This window comes from Etheostoma spectabile, chromosome 12 (assembly GCF_008692095.1).
Source record: "Etheostoma spectabile isolate EspeVRDwgs_2016 chromosome 12, UIUC_Espe_1.0, whole genome shotgun sequence".
Taxonomy (NCBI): domain Eukaryota; kingdom Metazoa; phylum Chordata; class Actinopteri; order Perciformes; family Percidae; genus Etheostoma; species Etheostoma spectabile.
Genome location: NC_045744.1, coordinates 11257384 through 11277123, shown reverse-complemented (window position 1 = coordinate 11277123; position 19740 = coordinate 11257384). Strand labels below are relative to the sequence as shown.

General features: G+C 39.1%; 1 protein-coding gene across 1 annotated transcript; it reads left to right on the top strand.

The window, feature by feature from the left end:
• Positions 1–390: 390 nt before the first annotated feature.
• On the top strand, positions 391–11915 carry kiss1ra (KISS1 receptor a). Its single transcript, XM_032530475.1, has 5 exons — positions 391–1712; positions 2952–3076; positions 7079–7214; positions 7409–7647; positions 8996–11915. The coding sequence occupies exons 1-5, from the start codon at positions 1454–1456 to the stop codon at positions 9374–9376; spliced, it is 1140 nt and encodes a 379-aa protein (XP_032386366.1). The 5' UTR covers positions 391–1453; the 3' UTR covers positions 9377–11915.
• Positions 11916–19740: the final 7825 nt, after the last annotated feature.

Here is a 19740-nt window from a genome sequence, read left to right as displayed (position 1 = left end):
CATCATAAATAATGGCCTTTGGGCGATGTTTCACTACACATATTGGTATTCATGGGTACATTTAGTACAAATGTTATTTCAATAAATGTATATATAAGCTTACAGGGGTTAACCTGAGATGTAACTGACAATAATAAAGATGCTATTTCCTGTCTACACTCGTTCTGTGTCGGGTTATGTTTTCTACACGTTTGCTGCAGGAGTTACGTTATTGTAATTTCCCGTGGAACAGAATAATAAGAGAAAGAGGGAGAGTGTGTTTCTTTTGGCAAATTGTTACAAAAAGATGGATTGAGGGATAACGTTGCTAGGAGACCCTGACATCAGCTATTTATCCCAGAATCATGCTGTAGCCCACATGCATTCAGACTCACTGAAAGTGTGTGCGCACTTCCTCTCCCCACTGAATCTGTGTGTCCTTGCTCTTGCTCATACTACAAAGCCGTCAGCATCGCCTTTGCTCAGCTCTCTGCTTGAGTAAAGTCCAGGCTGAATTAAAGTCAACTCAGCTGTGCCTGACGGGTGATGCTTCAGGTTGTTCATTTTTTAAAACAACACATTTTGGAAGACATGCTTTCATCAGGGTTAGAGAGCAAATATCAACAAATACAAAAGCCCGTCTTTTTTCTTTGAATCGAGTGACTCTTGAATGGAAGGTTAAGACACGGAGAGAAAACATGCTTGAACCACACTACAGAGAAGAAGAGCGGTGGAACTAAGAGAGGTAAAAACAAACTCAAGGAAAGGAAGCTTTTGTTTTCCTTTGGGTGTTTGACTACCAAGCTCATAGAAGACATCTGCCTCTCAGGAAACACTCTGCACCTTATGAACAAATCCCCAGGGCTGCTTGGAGCCCTGCTCATCTCACCAGAGAGCAACACAGCATGCTTTAAAGCTGTCAGGGGCAATGTGGTGGCAACAGTTTTCATCAAACCTAATCTGAAGAAAAGAAGCATTTTCTCCTCTCATTTGCCTGCTATTCTTCTTTTCTAACATATTATGGTCCTACATTGGACTGCAATACAAAGAGCACCTATCCGCAACTTGACGGTTCTTTGTCCCATCTTGTCTGTCCTTCTTTTCACTCTGTCTTCTCCTTCCTTTCACCTTTTATTCGTTGGTGCAAACTAGTCCCTTTGATACCTAACTGCTTTCTCTCCCTCATCCATTTCTTTTCTCCCCTATTGTTCCTCGTCAGCCCTTCCTACCTTGCACTTTCCTCTTCTTTTCCAATGCATATCCCTTGCCTGATTTTTTTCCTTTTCACCTCTATTTTCCTCTCTCTTTTCGACAATCTATTTTTCTCTCCTTTCTTGAGCCTGAGGGCACCAGGACTCAGTGGCTGAGCGCATACTGCTCATTGTCACTCCTAATTGCCATTTCTTCTCGACCCGCTCACCTCCGTGTTTTTTTCTCTTAACTCCCTCACTTTTATCCTTCCTGTCCTGTCACAATGTACTCTACCGCGGAGCTCTGGAACTCTACGGAGCAGGTCTGGATCAACGGCTCCGAAGCAAACGTCTCTCTGGGAAGACATGGGGTTGTAGAAGAGGAGGAGGAGGAAGGAGATCAGCACCCCTTCCTCATGGATGCCTGGCTGGTCCCCCTCTTCTTCTCTCTCATCATGCTGGTCGGACTGGTGGGCAACTCTCTGGTTATTTATGTCATTTCCAAACACAGGCAGATGAGGACAGCAACCAACTTCTACATAGGTGAGTAAGAGCAAATCCTAAATCCAAACACAGTTTATCCTGGAGATCAATGGGCTAGGATGTTTACTTTATCATTAATTCCCACTGCATCATTTTCAAATAAACCCTATAGCTATTTTATACAGATCTCTGTCTCTTTCATCTATCCAGAAACAGGGTTCAAAATAACTGAAAAGATGAATTTAATTTCACTCACTCTCCATTTGCCCAATTAGTCCACAGTTATGCGTGAAATGTCCTTGTTAATTACAGGTTTCCCTTTTACCATTAGGGGGAGAGACAGGTATTACAAGATAAGGCTTACAATGTGTTTGGCTACTCTGTGTACAATTTTCCATGACAAAAAAGGGAGATATGCAAATGTAGCGCAAATTGTAACCACCTTTCCAGAGAAATGCATTTATACAACTTTTCTTGGGATATTTTGAGGATTTTTTTCTCAAATTTACGGTGTTTCCACACATACTTTTTGCATAAAAAAATTGAAAAGGTGCATAAAAACAGGGGGATGGATAGATTGTCTGGGGAACTTTATTCATCTCAGGTGTATCAAGTAGAACAAGATAAATCCAAAGTGCGCATTAATCATGCCTCTGCCTCAAGTCTCCTCTGGTTTTCAGTGCACACCGACTTGAATCCTGGGTGATTGATTTTTGTTGTTGATGTCAATTACAGCCCGTCTGATAGAGCTTTGACGTCATCTGTCACTTGGGAAGAATTGCATAGGTAATTGATTACCGGGGTCCACAGGAGAGAAGAATTAATAGAATAAAACACATGAAATAAAATGGTCTCTTTCTGGAGTTCTGGGATTTACCACAGAATCCATTAGTGTCTGCGTTTGCATATTGCACTGTATATGTGACATGAATTCGATCTTGGATAATATTTCAAGGCCAGAGCATTAGATTAGTAATATTCAGCAACTTTAGATTAACACCTGCACCATCTGCCCACCCTTTCATACATATCAACATAATGGTCCAGCTACTATAACAGAATTAGATCAGCTAGTAAAACAAATCGGAAAATATGTGTGCCGCAATTGTCCCAATGACAGATTACATAGGGAAAGCAAGATCAACCTGCTAAAGTATACCCATTGATGGTAGTGGGATGTTGCAAGAATCTGTGTGTGTGTGTGTGTGTGTGTGTTTACATCCTAAAAAACATAATCTGTACAACACTGTGCTGTAGACTGTATACACCAGACGTGTGTTGTATTTTCTCTTTGTACAGCAAACCTGGCAGCCACTGACATTATCTTCTTGGTGTGCTGCGTGCCCTTCACTGCCACCCTCTATCCTCTCCCTGGATGGATCTTTGGTAACTTCATGTGCAAATTTGTTGCCTTTCTACAACAGGTAAGCTAGCATTATCGCATTCATAATTATATTTTTCCCGGCTCACAAATGTCCTCTTGCACATAATGACAAGTTATTTTTGCTGTGCTTTATAAAAAAGAAACTGAAAAAATATGTTTTTTTCAGATTTGCTCTTAAATTATGAAGTAAACCCTAATTATCCAAATTCAATAAATGTACTCACAGTGATGACAGTTAGGATTTTGGTACAATAAGCTGCCCTTCATCAGGAGCAGACAAATGTACACTCATTTCGTGACTCAACTGTGTGTCATAAAAAAAACATATTTTTAATCCAGTCAAGGAGGTCACAGCTTGTCCTTTTAACATTACAGTAAAGGTCTCAGGGAAGCTTCAAGCAACAATGAAAATCCAGCAAAAAAAAAAAAAGACGGGTGTGGGGGAGAAGCACAAACAAAAGCAGCTGTTAATTTAGAGCAAAATGTTTCTACAAGTTGCAGTAACATATATGTCTATGTGTGCCACCATCTGACCCAGGAATTAACATGATACAAGCCTTCCGTAATCACACACCACCCCCAACCCTCCCCCACACAGTTGCTAGTAGCTAAGGAAAACTCTTAAAAAGCTTATTATAATAACTTATATTATGGTTTACCTGCTTTCGCATTATCACTTTAACTAGATATTCAACTTAATTTTAGCGTCACTTACAACACTGCAATGTGGTTTTTCTTGTACTATGGCAACTGCACTTTACTTTACAATACCTCATGTGACGCCACTTCACTTTACCTTACCTTACTTTGCTTCAGTCTACCTTTCTGCACATTGTCTATTGTTTACCTGTTTTTCTTGTGTGTTTACTTGTTTGTTTGTTTTTGCTTGCATTGTAGAGAATTGCTGCTGTAACAAAGGAATTTCCCCGTTGTGGGATGAATAAAGTATCATCTAATCTAATTATCTTTACTGGAGTTTCTGCACGTTTCTTAGCTTTTTAGCAACTCATTTGGCAACGGCTTGAATGTAACTGACGTTCATTAAAGTCAAAATGTTACGCACGAAAGCTTTAAACCCTCTACACATGATGAAAGCCATCTTCTCTCTATTTAAAGAGTAAAGATGTTGAGCCTTGAGGCAGCCTTTACTGCTTGTTTGTCGATGACCAATGCACTAATGGGATGACAGCTTTATGCAATGTTGCCTGAAAGCAATTCATGTTGAACAAAAAAAACGTATTGCATGTGAACATTAATACATTTTTTGGCCACTCGAGGACAACATCACAAGCTGTGAACACAACACTGACATATTGTCAATCTATAAAGTTATTATTGTGAACATGTTATCAAACGGGATCTTATTTACATGTTCAGCAGCATCTATTTGGAGTTGTGTTTGTAATCCTAAATCTGGAATTATGCTTCTCCAAGATGCACATAGGCAAACATGCACAACATGTTTACATGGATGTTTCTTTTATATTTGTATGTAGTTTATGTTTATTTCTGTTTTTTGTTTCCATTTCGAAGCGACCTCCAGACAGGAGTTGAATCAACGAATCAACGTCTCGGTGTTCGCAGATTTTACGTGCATCTTAAGAGAAGCCGCTCAAATACAACATCACTCTTTCTTTTAGCTCTGTTTTTGTTTCCACCAACCCTTAAAGGAAATATATGGCTCTTTAGCTGATATAAGCTTCACTATGTTCAGCAGCTATTTAATAAATGTGCCTGTCTGCCGTTTGGTGCTGAGCAGGTAGTGTAAAGTGGCTTTTTAGAGCTTTTTAGCTGGAAACAACATCCTGCACTGTTTGGAAACTGTGTTGATGAGTGGTGATATTGAACCAAAACAATTACTATGCATGATTTTTTTTTTATCCTTTGCTAATATGAAAATATGGATTAGGGATGTAACCTATTTAGCTTCTTCAAAGAGGATAGCCAATTTAAATATGCTTATATATACACAACGTGTGGCAGGGAAAGGGCATGAAGCTCAGACATTAAAAAGCTTTTTTCTCTGCTACACTGTAATTAAACTTAGCCATGCACTAATAACGGTTCACTTCTTTAAAAAAATGCTCAATTGCAACCCAGACCCAAGTATCTTGGAAAAAGTACTGTTGCCACAGCTCATGTAGTTAATAAGCAACCTGTCAAGTGACGCAAAATCTAGGCCGTCACTGTCCCCGGGAGAAAAAAAGTATGTTTTACTTTAGAAAACTGAATTTGGAGCCCTTGCGTAGCTCACCTGGTAGAGCGTGCACCCTATGTCCTAAGGCTCAGTCCTTGTCGCAGCAGCCGCAGGTTCAACTCTGACCTTTGACCCTTTGCTGCATGTCATTCCCCCTTTCACATATTTTGCTGTCCTGTATGATAAAAAGAAAACCTAGCTTGACTAAAATATGCAGTAATTTTAATTCATTTTTTATTTTGTTTGGCGATTGAATTACGAGTGTACCTTGTTTATTATGAAGCTAAAAGGGAGGAGACAATCTTGTCAAGAAATGTTTATTTGAATGCAAAGTGACTGTGTTCAGGACTAATTAGAGCATAAAAGAGTAACATGTCAGTCCGAGAGGCAGGCCAAAAACACAGGCAGGCAGGCAGAAAGGCTAAAAGCCTTTTTAATTGAAAAGACAGAGCATGATTTAGTTTATTTATCTGAACATAGAGTCTTGTAGCTACCCTGTGAGCTTGTCATTGGTGAAACATTGACTCTTGCCACAGTCTCACACATTTGCCAAAGAAATATGGACCATTAACTTGAGCAGTGTCTCAAAATTTCCACAATTCAAATGGTAACAGCTGTGAAATGAACTATGCATGCTGTGTTTACATTCAGCATCAGTCTCTTTTAAAGCAACATTAGCAGCAAGCCTTTAAAGAAACATCCTATTGTGTTGAGGAAAATCCACATTTTGCAAAAGATAATACAATCTTTCCTCATCTCACTAAGAGAAAGAAATAAGAAAAGAAATAAAGATGATCTAAATATATTCTCTTTGCAATGTCAAAACCCACTTCTCTAAACAGATATCATGCATTGAAGATAACAACGTAGTGTTTTGTTAATAACCCAGGCGTCTTAAAAATTGAGGGATTACGGTACCCATGTCCTCCGTGGCCTCAACATTAAACTCCCCATGAACCCTTTCTGTCGCTCTCATCATATCCTTTGAAACACTGATGAGGTACTCCAAACCTCTGGAGAGTAATGGGCGCTGGCTTTACAGTCACAGATATGAGGTGGAGAGAGAAATAAGCAGATACATAGACAAAAAGGGACAGAATTAGATTCTCTTTTGAAGAGAACATAGAGAGAACTTCTGACCTCTCATTTGCAACCCCTGCTGCACATATTTCAAAGCAATATGGATATATCTACATATAACACAGTTTGGCCCTCAGAGGTCCATGCATTTGAAGTGAAGAGAATATAATTTGGTGCGTGCTCTACTAAAATTAACGTATAGATGTGTATTAAAGGAAAACATCTATATATACTCTCCATTGAGCATGCTTTGTGCTTTACTACATGATGACTGAGACCTGAGTAAAATTATGAGTATTTTGTAGCAGCAGGGGATGTCTGATAAAAAATGTTGGAGACCGTGTGAGTCAAAGTCTGCAAGTACCTGAACATTTTTATTGAAACATGAATCGTACATTTGGACTAGTTAACATTCTTCTGTTGTGCTTAATGAGGGGTGATTAACTACAAGGATGCATAATGACACCATTAGAAAAGTGATGGCCAACTTCTGTTGCCACCCAAACTTTTTTTTTCTCTTCCTTCCTTGTGCATAAAATTATTTGAAGCACTGGAAATAATCACTGACATTTTACATCGTCAAACAACTTTACAAAATTTGCTACATGAGCTTTTTTCAGTTTGAATGCAAGATGTTGGATCTTCTGAGTCCTAGTGTTGTATTTCTACGGCCAGGATTGGGATCACAGTGCATGTCAAATTTACAAATTTGCAGAAAAAATTATTTATGTGTAAATCATTTGTTTGTTTTACTGTATTTTCCAGGTGACAGTCCAAGCCACCTGTATCACTCTGACAGCTATGAGTGGGGACCGCTGCTACGTCACAGTCTACCCTCTAAAATCCCTCCGCCACCGCACCCCGAGAGTAGCCATGATGGTCAGCATCTGCATTTGGATTGGTACGTCCTGCTTGTTTAATGAACTTCTAATTACTCTCCCACCATTTCCTCTGAGCACATTTAATCTTAATTTTTTTAATGAATTTACCTTACACATCTAACCACTAATAATACTAATTGCATTTACAGTAGGTTAGGGAAATAGTGTACATGATCTCAACTACTTCAACTAACGCAGTCTTTGTGCTTCCCAGGCTCCTTTATCTTATCTAGCCCAATTTTAATATACCAGCGTATAGAGGAGGGTTACTGGTACGGCCCGAGGCAGTACTGCATGGAGAGATTCCCCTCAAAGACACATGAGAGGGCTTTCATCCTCTACCAGTTTATTGCTGCCTACTTGCTGCCTGTCCTCACTATCTCCTTCTGCTACACTCTGATGGTAAAGCGGGTGGGCCAGCCAACTGTGGAACCAGTAGACAACAACTATCAGGTATGGTGTTTTGCTGTGTTTTGTGTTGGGTTGTTTTGCTTTGTGCTTATTTGCAGGCCCTTACTCCTAATTTTCAACGAATTAAAAGTTGGCACTACCTGTCACTTTATTATATTTGTTATCTTGTCATTGATGTTAGCGGTCTTTAAAAATGACCTGAAAGTGGCTATATGTAACTTTCAGTTTGTGCTGATTCTAGCGGCTGCTTTAAATAAAAGCAGTAGTGTTTCGGCGCCCGAATAGCTTAGTTGGTGGAGCGGGCGTCCATATATAGAGGTTTACTTCTCAACGCAGCGGGCCTGGGTTTGACTCTAACCTCGAGCCCTTTGTTGCATGTCATTCCCCCTCTCTCTCCCCTTTCACTTCTTCAGCTGTCCTGTCAATTAAGGTCTAAAAATGCCCCAAAAAATAATCAAATAAATAATTTAATAAAATGGTTTTGTTTTTACCAAAACCTTCTGTCGTAAAGGCCTTTTACATGCAATGCTTATTACCCAATGTATTACCAGGTTAGCGTTACTGGGACGTAAAAAACAATTAGGCCCAGCCTGTACAAAAAAATCTCATGTTACCTGCCTCTCTGAATACCAGGCTTTTTCTGTGTATCTACATGTGTTTCCTACCAAAATTTGTGACCTGTCAGAATGTTGCCGTAGCGCTGTTTTGGTTGACCCTCACCACTCTCATAGTGTGTTTTCAGTTAAAAAGATCTAAAATCAACTCTACAGTACCATCTCAGCAAACAAATGACAAACGTGGTGAACACAGAGGAGCATTTAGCAGCTAATGAACCAGATACTGTATGTCCCTCATGAGCTGGAGGTGGAGATCAAAACCAGAGCTAAAAGTAGAGAGAATATTGGCCTTAGACAAATGACTCCATCTGAATGATGATGTCACTCTGTAACTGCTAAATGTGTAAGTTGGCAACTGTTCATTTGGTAAATCAACTTTAAAGGTGATAATACATCAGTGTTGTATTTCAGCTTGTTTATACTGCCCCAAATTGGCAAAGAAATCTGTAATTGCATGCATTAACAGTTTGTGTAACTCTATGAATTGCGAATTGATGCAATTAAATATCTGTTCAACATGAAAATGTTTTAACTTGATCATAAAATTCATGCTTTGGGCATTTGTAGGACTTAAACGCCCATGCTGCAGTCAAAGTCGGTTCACTAGCTAGCTTATTGCTAACGTTGGTACACTGGCTGTTTGGGGCAAATAAACACAGACCGCACAAACAGTCAATTGGTCAACTTCACGCAAATAGTGCAAAGTGAAAATTCACTTTTCTTTCTGAACACACTTCCAGAAGATTCCGCTCCTTTCATCTTCTCCTTCTCAGGTCAACCTCCTGTCTGAGAGAACTATCAATATTAGGAGAAAAGTCTCCAAGATGGTGGTAGTAATCATCCTCCTCTTCGCCATTTGCTGGGGTCCCATCCAGATTTTCGTCCTCTTCCAGTCTTTCTATCCTAACTACCAGCCCAACTATGCGACATACAAGATCAAGACATGGGCCAACTGTATGTCCTACGCCAACTCTTCGGTCAACCCTATAGTTTACGGTTTCATGGGAGCCACCTTCCAAAAGTCCTTCAGAAAAACCTTCCCATTTCTCTTCAAGCACAAGGTCAGAGACAGCAGCATGGCTTCCAGGACTGCCAACGCTGAGATCAAGTTTGTTGCTGCAGAGGAAGGCAACAATAATAATGCAACAAATTAAATCTGACAGTTAGAAATAGCAAGAAAGAGGTTATTGTTTATATCCACTGCAATCTCTGCAAGAAAACAATAAAAATAATTAAAAAACTCCAGCCATGGGTTCATTGTGTGAATGGCTTCACAGAGAAATTGGCTGATTACGAAAGGACATACTGTGTTTGACAGACACATTTTGGTTATGTCAATAAATACATTAATCAATGAATTGATGTGGTGAAACAGAGACTCATAATACAGATGGACACTAACAGTGTTTGGCACAATGTGTTACCTGTTTGACTGTCAAGGCCAGGTAGCACTGGCATGTAACATCATCCATCGAGCTGCCAAACACCACAGCCAAATAGCACAGTGGCAAACATCTGATAAGGAAAGATGGACTGTCGGCAAGAGCCTTAATTCCTGTAAGAACATGGCTGACAGGGTCTAAAGGCCAGGAGGTGATTAGCTTAGCTTAGCATAAAGACTGGAGGCAGGGGGAAACAAATAGCCTGGCCCTATCCAAAGTTCAAAAATATGTCGACCAGAACCTCTAAAGCTTATGAAGTACTGTAACTATTGGATTTGTTTAATTGGACTATTGTTCTTTAAGAAATATTAGCATCACATAACTCCCCACAAAACTACAAAAAGCTCAGGGGCTAAGATGCCAACCCTGAACATTTGTTGCATTTTTCTCTCCCTCATTTTCTATAATTTTTAACATAAAAACAAACAAGCTAGCTAATTTTCCTCATTTCCAGCCTTATGTGAAGGTAAGAACTGTAGATCATATTGGAGTCATAGTTATTTTCATTAAGAGTTTCCAACTTGTAAATAGTATTCACGTCAAATTGCACCACCAAAGCGCAGCAACCCATTACTGCCGCTGTTACTTCTTCATCACCCGGATTGTTGGTCTGATTGGTTGAAAGAGTATCCAATTGCGTACAGAGCCATTTGAACTATGCCCGTTGGTCACGCCTCATGCGCAGAGGAAATACAGAGCAGACTCCCCAGACCAATGCTCAATCTCAAATTTATAAAGCTTGGCTTGGACTGGTCATAGCTAGACTAATGGGAATATCTGTTGTCGAACGTAATTTAAGACACATTTAATCAATGTGGTGTTATGTTATGAGTTCACAGTATTTTTAATCCTCAAACAACCAACTCTGTAACCACACAACCCTCTTTAGTTTTCTTCAACATTAGATTCTTTTCTACCATCCATCCCACATGACATGATCACGGCATTGATGCACAGACAGGAAAGTGAATAAGCACATTTTCCCAAACTATCACACTATTCCTGTGAAGAATCAGGCTTTATTTTGATGTTCATTTGTTGAAGTCTGGATCTGCACAGTAGAGCCCCTCTCCTTTCCCCTGGTAAACTTGCAACCCAAAAAACTAACCAAAACACTAAAAGTTGTACGTATTTCCATGTTTTCATCAGCAATGTTGTAAGGCCAATTTTGCAAATTCTTCTCTGTTGTCCGTTTTTTTTTCTTAGTTTTTTCCTCCACAGTAACAGCTCAGTATTTTAAACTTTAATTAGGTTAAAGTCTCTTTTTGTGAGAATCTAACAAAGCATGCTGCCAAATGTGATGCGTGGGAGCTGGATAAAGCAGGGGTTATGATTGGTGAAGCATGGACAGTAGTTACCTTTCTTTTGTGTCCCACACACAAACATTCACACCTTCCTCAATACATGTGCACATAGTAGAAACATGCACACACAGTTATGCACTTTCACCAGGTGTTGTTTACTGGAATCAGTTGTCACATCTTTGATAAACAGCCTTGTATGATTTTGTCAGGAGGACTCAATTGTAAATGGGGGAGGTGACCCCTATGGCCTATTCTCTGTAATTTGAAGGATAACTTGTTCAGGGAAAAGCTGTCTGGAGATGGAAAAAGCCTATCATTGTTAATATATATACTTAACCCCTGTCAGCTCATCAGTTCATCACCTCATTTTCTATCCATCCCATCACATTTAAAATCAGAACTTTATAAAAAAAAGCATACAGTGTCCCATGGCAGAGATATTTGCCCATCCATCCCATCTGGAAACCTTTTACTGAGCAGCCAAAAACCTGTGGTATGGTGTCCAGGCTCTATCAGTTTTTGGTGATATCTGGCCACTTAGCCTTCTTATAGAGAGGTTCTGGAAGCGTGATTGCACAGACCCGAGCATTGATTTTAACTGGCGTGATGTATGGTCTAACATTCCAGACGTTTTCACGCAATCCAGACCATCAGCTGATTCACTACAATTTCATTCATAGGACATATCACCCCTGTGAAAATGCATCACATGAAAGTAATTAACAGTCGTACATATCTTCACATGATCTGGGATTGCTCTCCTGTTGGTCAGTTCTGGAACAATATTGCATCCAAAATATCTGCCTTGATTAATGATACTGTAACTGTTACTACCTGTGTGTTGACTATGAATGATTTGTCAGCCCTTTAGCTCTCCAAAATTCAAAAATGTACTGCATTTGCTGGACTTAGAGCTGCTAAGAAAATGATAGTAACATTTTGGAAACCATCTCATGACTCGTATATCCATACATGGACCCTTTCCTTTTGGGATGTCATATACATGGAGCTCTCTACGACTCGTCTAAAGGGAGCGCCACAAAAGATTTTGGACTCTTTGCTCAGCATAGCTGAGTCCTTAAAATCCATGCTGTAGACTTTTGTTTCTGTCTGTGCATGTGTTTTTGTTTGTGTGTCTTGTTGGTGAGCAACGACGCATTCCTATGTCCCAGTGTATTGGATGTTAATTGAATAATTAAATATGATCACAAAAAAGGACTTCATAGAAAATTCTATGAATTCTATAAGTTGAATTTTATACACGGTGGGACTTGCTGTCATTAGGGCTCCATTTGAATTACATCAAAGTGTCTTGCAAGGAAACCAAGAGTGCTTTTATATAAGTATAAGGAAGACATTGGTAACAAAAAGGTGCTTTCTCATTAATTGAGAACATTTGAGCACATGTTGCAAACATAAGTGGAAAAATCTTCATCTGTGGCCACATTAATGTCATTAAAAATGTAACCTAACATGTTCAGTCATACTAATTATATGTAACCCTAAGTACAGTTTTAGTACATGATGAATGAAATTAGCACCTTAATTTCATTTAAATGACTTGCTCTACTTTAGCAGGAAGTAATAAAATGTTATCTTAAGAAAGGGCCCGAGCCCAGCCCAGATCAGCTCAGCGAGAGTCCAGGCTTGCAGACCTCTAGTATTGAGTGCATCGCAAAGCCTTTTATATTCAGTTAAGTGCTTCTGTGAAACATGTTTTTACATGTTTAATTTGACGTTAATTTTTGCTTTTTAATGTATGCTAATTGTGCTATATTTCTTCCACAGAGATTAATGCACATTCATTACAACCAAGATTACCAATAATATGTATATTTTCTGCTTTGCATTAAGTGTTCTCTTGTATTTGTGCTTATTTTGACATTGTAATACTATATGTCTGTTTTGTTTTTTCAGGGATATCTTCACCCTTTAACCTTGAACAATAAAACAAGGTGACCATTAAATGTTTGGGAAGGCCAAATGACTTGACCGGAAATTATGATTTAATAATTTCTCAGGGTTAGGTAAAGTTATGCCGTGAGTTTACTTTTAACTGCTAAACAGTTCAAGTAGAGATGTTGCTATTGTAGAGCCGTATTAGCTGAATTAATTGATCTGGAAATAATGTTTTTCTTTCTTGTCGCCATTAAACAAAAATAGGCCCTTTAGCTGTTCCTCTTGTATTATTTATTAGTACATACTGTAACAGGACTGCACTGACAAGCTCAATCAGAATGGCAATACCTGTAAAAAACTAAATGTACCTCATTCAATTTGGAAACAACAGAAGAGAATGACATTTTGGATTTTTAGGAAAGAAAGGTCTCAATAAGTATAGGATGGCTTGCCATGAAACTTGGTTCAGATATTAATGGTCCCTGTCACCACCTGATGTGAGTCGAGTGCAGACGTGAGTCATGCATGTGTCACTTTGCAACAAGTAGCCTACAAGATGCTAACGAGAGACTTCTGTAATGTCACTACAGCAAAAATGAACCTACATCATTAGGTTTGTTCACTGCTGGCTACAAGTTAGCAATCAAACACAACAAAGGCTGTCACTTCAATGGCGTTTTGAACTAATGTTAGCAATCCAACAATCATTAGCTAAGTTTCCATCCAATTGTCAATCAAATTATCCGAAGTTTGGTAAAAAAACTCATGTGAATAAAGCTGGTGAAAGTGTGTTACCATCCAACGGCTTTAAAACGAGCCATAATCGAATAAAAACCTGTGCATAATGATGTTACATGCTGTTTTGGCATCAAATTGGTATATCTAATTGATTTGATACATTTTAAGGTGTTTCCAATCATTTTTGCACTGAATCACACAAAAATGTTTTACTGGACAAAATGGATCGCGCCATCTACCAACACATGGTCAATATTGCACAAGTTGTAATAGTGCTTATGTGCTAGCTGATAGCGACACATCAAGCTATAATAAGAAAGCAACGACACTATCAACACATTGCTATGATGATGCAGATGCAACGTCCCACAGCTTGTCGTTGCTCTGTTGTGTGCAAACGGAAATACTGGATGGAAATGAACTAAAACTTCTTCTTCTTCGTTTTTGGCGAGTTGCAACCATGAAATGACCTAAAACTTAATGGCAAATCATTATGTATTTGGCAAATAACGTTTACATCAGCGTTTATCGCATAAGCCATATATTAACTCAAGATAAAATCCGATGAGACCAAACGTATAGCCTTTGAGTTGATATTTATGAAATTCCATTGAATTTTACAGTTTCCATAAGGCATTTTCATTCGATATCACTTAATTCGGATAAAAATGTGTGGATAAATAGCTAAAACGTTTTTGAAATTATTTCCATCTTCTGTTATTGATTGCAATGAGGAAAGTTTATTATTTCATGGATTTCACAAATTTCAGTATGACACGTTATGCCGTTTAAATCTGAGCATGCGCGACTCACATCTGCACTCGACACGGGTAGTGACCGTCCCCAAAGGAGGAATTGTAACAACTTTGGTGATCCTCTGGCTCTTTATCTGGAGCCAGGTCATCAGGTCAAAATTCCAATTTGTCCAATATTTAGGGTAATGACCAAATCCCTGCAAATTTGAATTACATCCCAACTGCCCCATCTGCACATCTGCACTTTGTGTGCAGATGTGCATGTTAACAACCTAAATTAAGATGGTGAACATGGCAACCATTACACCTGCTAAACAGCATGTGAGCATATCATTGTGAGCATGGCTCTAGACTATAAATCTCGTTGTAACATTAAGGCACAACCGCCACACAAAATGACAAAGTGTGATACTGGAAGAGAACATTTTTAATCCAGTAAAAACGAGGATGACACTATGTACACAACCTGTTATTGGTGAAATGGAGTCTGTGTTATTTTGAAAAAGATGAAATGCTGCTGATCTTCAGTTCAGTGGCATATGACCACCAACTGTTGAAAGCAGAACAGTCTGTAAAATATAAAGAAAAGCGTTATCTTCATAGTCAAGGATTGACAAAAAATGTCATGGGATACGAATGCACTTTTCTTTATGCTCCTTCACTGAGCCATAAGTGTTTGTGTACAATAAAACAGTCCTGGGGTACCTAATGCAAAAACTTCACAAAAGAAAAGTCTCCATTGCTGAGACAATAATGCAACAACAACCATGACTCATCATTCCTGAATAGAAGATCTGCCCACACTGAGCACAAATGTGCTTGGTAATGAGGACATTAGTAACAATAACTAGTCCAAACTCCATTGTTGTTCATTTAACACTAGTTGAAAAACACATGTGGTAAATGTAACTTTTATGTCATCCAGTACAGGTTGAACTAAATAAAGCCTGCAGGAAACACCAAGTAGTCAGACTGTGGGAGGTGTATTAAATAAAAAAGGTTTAAGCCAGTAACACAAAAGCTTCAGTGTACTCATGTATACTCATGCTCAATGTACTGTAGCTTGTGTGCACCTCTATAACGCATCTCTAAATGTTGCCATTATGCACTTACCCTGTATAGATTCTCTGTATATTGAAAACAATTCCCTTTGATTCATCAAAGCTTTGTGTTTGAATGGACAAATTACTTGAATAAAAAAATTGACTTGGTGATGACTTGTGTGCCAATAATGCCCAGTTGTATGCAGAACATTCTGTTCATGTAAGACTTTCGAAAGTAGACAAAGGTGGCACTCTTTTTGGCCTCAGAGCATGAGTAGTGTTTTAGAGCTGGCCAACTTTGCGGCATTTACGTCATATCGGTGTTGTCTTAATTACCAGTTTCAGACATTAAATAGTGTTCACATAGACAGGTTTGATGCTCTTGAACTTTGTGAATATTCACCTCATACTGTATGTCTGAATAGGGCTGGGCGATGTAGAGAAAATCAAATATCACAATGTTCTTGACCAAATACCTCAATGTTGATATTGCGACGATATTGTTTGGTTGACTATTGGGGAAAATATTTATTACACAATGAGATTTTTGATAAATATTCTCCAGAAAGGATTTAATGACTTAGTGGATAAAGGTAAATAATAGAACAGCTAGAACAGTCTGGTAAGTTCAGAAAATCACTTTACTGTAATGCAGCCTGTAAAACCAGGTAAAGACAACACGTACCATATTACAATCTATCCAAAATCTAAGACAATATCTAGTCTCATATCGCGATATCAATACAACATCGATATATTGCCCAGCCCTATGTCTGAATATTATTTTCTACTGAATTGAAAAATCTAAATATAATATATCTTCTGTTGATTTGTTAAGCAAAGATGAACTTTAGAGTGATAATTATCTGTAGATTCACCATTCAGCACAACCTCTAAATTACATTTGACCCAATATTATTACAAACACATAGTTAAGAGAAGCTTACATTTTTCATGTAGCAGTTTTGACAGTTTTTTTTTTTATTTCTCTGCCGTGTCATGTACTGAAGTAAAGGGTCCTCTGATATTCACTCAACATCCCTCCTTTACCTGCCTACATTAGCACCTTTCCTGTATCTGTGAGCTTAATTTAATCAAAATGTCTCAAGTTGTTGTACTTCCTCACAGTTAACTGTTGAAAATAAACTAGATAATGCTGATCTTTGAGTTGGTAAACATCTCAGAGGCGTGGTGTACTATCTAATGGAATTAAGATCTCATGAACCTCTTCACCTGCCTCTCAATATTCTATAACACAAACTGTTCTACATGATTAATAATTTCACACAGCTACGTGTGTGACTCCCACAGGAAATTAACTTTCAGATTAGAAAATGTATCAACAACAATGATGAAATATGGTCCGGAGAAAAGCCGGGAGAGATGCATAGGCTGCTATTTACCATCCTGTTTCAAGCCTCACCACTTGACAATAAATTGGAAGTGTAATAGAGTATGACAATTAATTTTAATGTCACACTGACACAGCCATTATTTTCCTGACAGTGCCTTCTGGTAAATAGAGCTGTATTCACGCCAAATACAAAGGGTAGGTTTTGAGAATTATTTTGTAAACTGGTCAACAGGCAATTCATTACTCACTGAGGAAGACACAGACAATCAATCAAAGTTCAACTCATTGTGTTGTTTGTTATCTTGACAACCCAGTATAAGCTTCCAAAAGACCCCTGAAGGACTTAAGAAGTTTCCTCAGTGTCCTTGGTATAATGTGCAAAGCAATTGCTTGAAATTACTGTCAAAAGCAATTTGATCGCAAGGCTTTTACCCCTGTGGCTTGTCACCTCAAAAAGATTTTTCTCATTTTGCCTAGGATTCTGGAGAGCTCTTCTTTAGTCCTCTTGCTGCCACCATGATGAGAGTAGCAGCGCTAGGGTTGAGCTCATTTAAAAGCACAGGCTTAGAAGAGCTCACCTGGTCTGCAGTACGATAGGAGAACAGTCGTGACTCCAAAAAAAAACACAACCATATCAAAAGGTAGACGCAATCAGAGGTAGCACTGAGACAAGAACGGCATGATGCAAAATATCAGTGGCATGTGCTCCCGAGAGCCGGTTGGTCCTGAAGAGGGAGACGGAGAGCCAGAGTCAGTTGGGAAAACACCTTTGTTGCAAAGCAGCAAATCACTTTGAGAAAACGTTGAGATGTCTGGTAGAAAGGGCTAATGATCTGTGGTCGTTTTTTCTTGGCACTGGTGCTTGTTTATTGATTGTTTGTGAGAACAGAAAAATAGTATTTCATCAAACTGCAACAGAAACCCCAGTATGTGTGTCAACACAACTGCTTCTGCTCTGGCCCAAAAAATCCAGATAAAATTATTTTTATTTTGTTTTTTCGGGGAGGGGGATGGGGGGGGGGAGAGAATGGGGAAACTGGAGCAACTGGACTCAACTGACATATTCAGAGAATTCTGACGGCTCAGAGAATTGTTGCATATTTTATAAAGCGGCTGGTGATTCAAAGTTGGGCTTTAAAAAATATTTTTCTTGTCATGTGGAGATGGAAATTCCCTTGTGGTCATTGCCTTGATGGCCATGCGATAAATATAAAATAACAAAAATTAAAATAGTATAATTTGGGTGGCCTGGCCTGGCCTGGTAAAATACAGCATATAAAGCTAATAAAAAGCCTTAAACCATTTGAGTTACCATTTTTAGCCTGTGAGCCCCCTGAGCCATCGTCACACTTTAAGTAGTGAAACTTAAAGGTGCAGCTGCTGACATCTAAACTCTTTCTTTCTCAAATAGCTAGATGAAGAATGACGACAGCGGCTCAGTCAGCTGAGGACTCGAGGGGAAAATAATTGTCAGCGGTAAAAAGCCAGAGACGGTCAGACACAAAGAGGCCTTTCTACCAGCAAGCCGAACTGCCTCACGTCACAACACAAGCAGGAAACCACACCAGCACCACCAACCTGCCTCTGGGACTGAGTGTGTGTGTGTGTGTGTGTGTGTGTGTGTGTGTGTGTGTGTGTGTGTGTGTGTGTTGGTGTGTGGGTGGAGGGGAATGGTTGGAGGAGGGAAAAGAAAGGGGTCTGGGAAATTTAATGAAACCCAATATCCTGCCTCAGCTCTAAAAATAAATGTAGCACATAAACACAACGTAGTAAGTGTATGTCCTCATATGTGTGTGTATATGACGTATAAAACTAGTGGTGCAGAGGAGAGGTGTGAGAGAGCTGTATTCATTTTATCAGGTTAATTGGAGCTGAAAATCAATATTGTATCCCCCCCCCTGACTTACCACAGCGCATTCACACACATATAAATAAACTCAATGAGGTGAGGTAACACCAAGTGTGCACTACTGACTGCATGTGAAGGGGTAATGTTAGTTTGATTACAGAAACTATACAGACCATTGACTCTCCGCTGTATAAGCAATTAAATGGTAGACTGGGTGCAAGAAATTAAATTGTGAACTGAAACTTTAGAGCGTTATGCTAAGAGTGTGTGTGCATCAATACTAATTGCTCATGGAAAGGTTTGTCTCCGTAATGTTTTTCTCTGCTAGTTTTCATGCACAAAGGTGTCACCTCACTCAAAATGAAATAAATTAAAAAATATTCAAAGCATCACAGTCGCTTAATACACAAATGCGATGAATGCAGAAAAAATAACGTTGGTAATACTGGTTCAGGAAGCTGATGACAGCTCACTTCAGTGACCTGAGTGCACAGTGAAACAAAATATGTCATTTGAAAAAGGCATGTTGTTACATACATAAATGCAGCCTGCAGCAGGTTGCAAAAAATGATTATTTTTAAAAAGAAAGAAAACAGAGTAAGGTAGTATGAAATTAAAGGAAGCAGTTTTGACCTCTAGTATAATTTTACTATACAGATACAGGTTTTATTTGCACAGGAAGGAATCTTAGGCATCCCTAAATGAGGTATACCACCTCAATCACAATATATGAAACTAAACTGTCACTCTTAGAATGTGAATGTCTGTTCATTTTCTGCATGTATGTCTGTGTGTGTGTGTGTGTGTGTGTGTGGTGTGTGTGTGTGTGTGTGTGTGTGTGTGTGTGTGTGTGTGTGTGTGTGTGTGTGTACGCGCGGGCATGCATATGAGAGCATGCCAAGCCACCTGGAGCAAGGCAGGTATTATTAGTGATGATTCCAAGAGACACTTAAAATGCAGCCACTCTGTCTAGTACAAACACGCCTGTCTGGGCACAGACAGACCTGTAAGAGTGTGTGTGTGTGTGTGTGGTGTGTGTGTGTGTGTGTGTGTGTGTGGTGGTGTGTGTGTGTTTGTGCGATGTTACCTTTGTTGAAGCCTGACAAAGCCCAAGTATTACGCACCTCCCGGGGT

Coding starts and splice junctions, on each gene's coding strand:
- kiss1ra (XM_032530475.1), top strand. CDS start 1,454: ATGTACTCTACCGCGGAGCTCTGGAACTCTACGGAGCAGGTCTGGATC. Junction 7,215..7,408: donor CAGCATCTGCATTTGGATTG/GTACGTCCTGCT, acceptor TGTGCTTCCCAG/GCTCCTTTATCTTATCTAGC. Junction 7,648..8,995: donor CAGTAGACAACAACTATCAG/GTATGGTGTTTT, acceptor TCTCCTTCTCAG/GTCAACCTCCTGTCTGAGAG.